The sequence below is a fragment of the Orussus abietinus genome, unplaced genomic scaffold, assembly GCF_000612105.2.
Source record: "Orussus abietinus isolate OABI.00-Male unplaced genomic scaffold, Oabi_2.0 scaffold1101, whole genome shotgun sequence".
Classification (NCBI taxonomy): domain Eukaryota; kingdom Metazoa; phylum Arthropoda; class Insecta; order Hymenoptera; family Orussidae; genus Orussus; species Orussus abietinus.
This window is the reverse complement of record NW_019395285.1, coordinates 6,922-10,388: the sequence shown is the minus strand read 5'-3', so window position 1 is coordinate 10,388 and position 3,467 is coordinate 6,922. Positions and strand designations below refer to the sequence as shown.

Here is a 3,467-nt window from a genome sequence, read left to right as displayed (position 1 = left end):
TTCTCGATTTTATTCAATTTCAAATAGGTCGACACAGTTAACTGGTTAAGAAAAGAACGCTAAACGTTGTAGATCGACGTACGGAGGTTGCGGAAGATTTCAGTAAACGCGGAATTTGTCAAACTTGAAACCATCAAAAACGGATTTGCAGAAAAAGCGCGCATTACTTGCTAATGCCGAGATGCACTCCACGTTGACAATTACACTCCACGTGTCAATTTCTGTAGAGATGTCATAAAGAGATCGGGGTAAAGCGCAAGAAGTCCTCTGGATTCATGATTTTTGACACACATATCAGCTATGTGTATTATGTGTATTATCAGACATGTACCGTCATGACACGTCGGGATTTCTTCAGTCGCCCTTTATGGACTCTCCTGGTAGATATTTTAATTGCCTCCCGGCATCGTTTCGATAACGGAGTGAATATTCATCGCGTGTGGTAAGGGCGTACAGGTAATGGAATTCTACAGAGCACAATGAACAATTGTTCCGTATTATTGCGCTTGCATTCGATTTCATGCGCTCCGAATTGCCCGCGCTAGGCTTCCATTAACTGGCCCCGCGTATTCGAAATTGCTCGTTATAATACTCCACCGGTTGATTGATTAATTCGTGCCTCAGGTGAGAACAAGAGTGCTCTATGCATCGTTAAATACATTCCCTCTCGTAGGCGGGACCGTCAACACCCGATGGATAGTTCCACGGTTCTCTATTAACCCTTTGAGGTACGGTGGTATTAAGGGGGAACCCCACTGTGACGGCCGGAATAATTTAACCGATTTTCACGAATTTTTTTCAAACGTTTAATTAATTATTAAGATATGAAAAATTTAAAGTATTAATTTTAAGATAATTTATAACTGTTAATATGAGTGACTTATTATGTTTAAGGGCACAACCATGCTACAAAGAAGAAAGAGTGTAGGAGTTCCTCTAGCTCAAGAACTAAACAATGCAGAAATCAGGTCAGATTCTGCGAGTCCTAGACGCAGATTATCCATAATACAGGGGGAATCATCCGTTACTTTGGGAGTGAACGACGATGCAGCCGAAAGACTTTTACTAAGAAACGGAGCCCAACATACTCCATCGGTGAACTCCGATAGAAGGAGATCTCTAGGACTGACATTAATCGCTCAAATGTCATCGACAGAAATGACTGATCGTATCACTCAGTGCATTAAGCTCAGCAGCGAGAATAAGATCAATACTAAAAATGCATTTAGTTTGAAAATGATCGACGTCATGACGTATATGATTAAGAAAAATGATTCCAGTATGGATGATCTGCAAGTGGCTTCTACGACGTTAGATGTAAGCACAAAAATCTACGGGTTTCGAGTTGACAACGTTCATGCAGGCATTTTAAAGATGACCGGATGCTTAGGAAAACAAGATGAAAATGATAAGTCATTGGACGATGATACTAATAATAATAATAATGATGATAAACCAGAAAGCGAAGATGTAGTTCAAAAGACGAAACGAAAGAACAAAAGAGAAAAGAGAAACATAATAGCCACGGTAGAAGCACTTCGAGGGAACGAAGAAGGAGCCAGTCAGATGGTCCTCATTAATTCAGAAGGAACCGATACACAAACTACCGATACATTGTATCAAACGGTATTAGCACACCGTACCGATGTTGAATATTTCCTTCAACTTCATTGTACTGACATATTACAGACACTTCCTAAGGAACCCGTGAATGAGGATGATTTCGAAGTACCATCGATAATAATTGGGGACTTATCAAATTTAGATTTAAATCCAACACTTGAAGACTTACAATTGAACGATAATAATGACAAAAACGAATCACAAGTTCAGGAAAACGAGAGTCAATATCATTTCGACATAAACGCTTCAATTCACGATGAACCTGACAACGCTAGACCTACCTTCTTTGATATGGATATGGAAGAAAATGAAGCGACTATAGATAGATGTAATCAACAACGAAAACAATTTGAAAATATTGTTGATTTTCAGGAGGTTCTTACAGCTCCTATAAGCACTAAACAATTAGAGTATTCATACATTCAAAAAGGAATTATCAAAAATTGGGCTGGACCAGTGTTTTGGAAATATCAAGCGCCTAAGTATGCGAATTCAAGTGTGGGTAGCAGAGTAGTTGAAGCATGTCGTCAGGGAGCAGTTAAGAAGAAGAAAGAAATAGTATTAGAAGAAAACAGTGAAATACAAAATAAATGTAAGGAAATGTTTAAACAAGGAAAAAGTACTAAACTGCAATTAAAAACCTTGAAGCAATATTGGCAGAAAGAAAAAGTAATTTATCCAGAAGACATACATTATGACATTTTAAATCTGTGCAAATTGTACCATTACCCTTCGTTGACATTTTCTTATCAAAACCATGATAACGTTGACACATCTCAATTAAATGACGAAGAAGAGCAAGTGTATAATTATAACAATGAACACGACAGGTCAAGTTACTGTCCTCTTGCTAATACCGACAACGAAGGCGACACTAATGAGTGTGACGAGTTTAGTCCTGCACAGGACACCGAGCCATGTTCCACGTCTTTAACGGGGGACAACCTTGTAACTGCTCCCAGACTACCAGAAAATGTATGCATCAAATATGCATTGAAATCGAAAAATATTGATATGCGTCAACTGAAGCATGGCATCTGGAAATGCTTGACAAAAGAATTTGAGAAGGAAAGTATCGATCCCGAAGAAGCTGAGAAAGAAAACGCAAATTCGGGAAATAAAAACAGGCAGGCACAATTCAGTTCAGTTTATCGTCAACTGCTCAAAGTGATGTCCAAAGACATTGTAGAAGACCTCAGTACCCCTCTCGTCTATGTTTCTATGTTACATCTAGCCAATGAAAAGAATTTGTGTATACAATCCACCGAAGACAGGTCCAATTTTATCATATCCGAAGATACAAGGACTTAGTGTTTCTGACTACGTTCTCTTCATTCCCACATGAAATGGATGACTCGGTATCAAGTGCGATGACAACTTCCTAGATAACAAACATGTCACGTCGAGTACTTGAAGATTAGAAGAAATCTGCTTCATGTAAGACTGTCGATTCCTAATTTCAATTTTTGTACGGTATCTTAACGATATGATTTCAGATACTTTTGGTAATTATGAAAACCGTATTTTTCCACTTTTCTACGTTACATAAAGCGACGCCACTTTGTTAAACTACCATTGTCAGGGTGTGGACGAAAGTTCATGACACCTATACGAAATAAATAGCCGATGAATGAAAGAACTTCCAGGGACTCACCTGATGCTCCATGAGGTAACTGTCGGTCTGAAACTTGGTGGGTAAGTCCAGAAAAATAGCAGATCTTGTTCGTGCGTAGAGATCGACGTCGACGTAGACATCGAAGAGAGGTGCACCGTTCAATCTGAGCAAGCCGGATATAAGAGGGGTGATATCCGTCGGTGCCAAACTCTTCGGAGGCAAATATCCA

The 3,467-nt window shown here is 39.1% G+C and overlaps 1 protein-coding gene across 1 annotated transcript; it reads left to right on the top strand.

Annotated features, from left to right (window-relative positions):
• The first annotated feature begins 900 nt into the window (after positions 1 to 900).
• LOC105697145 (condensin complex subunit 2) lies at positions 901 to 3,259 on the top strand. The gene has a single exon (XM_023433714.1). The coding sequence runs from the start codon at positions 904 to 906 to the stop codon at positions 2,932 to 2,934; it is 2,031 nt and encodes a 676-aa protein (XP_023289482.1). The 5' UTR covers positions 901 to 903; the 3' UTR covers positions 2,935 to 3,259.
• Positions 3,260 to 3,467: the final 208 nt, after the last annotated feature.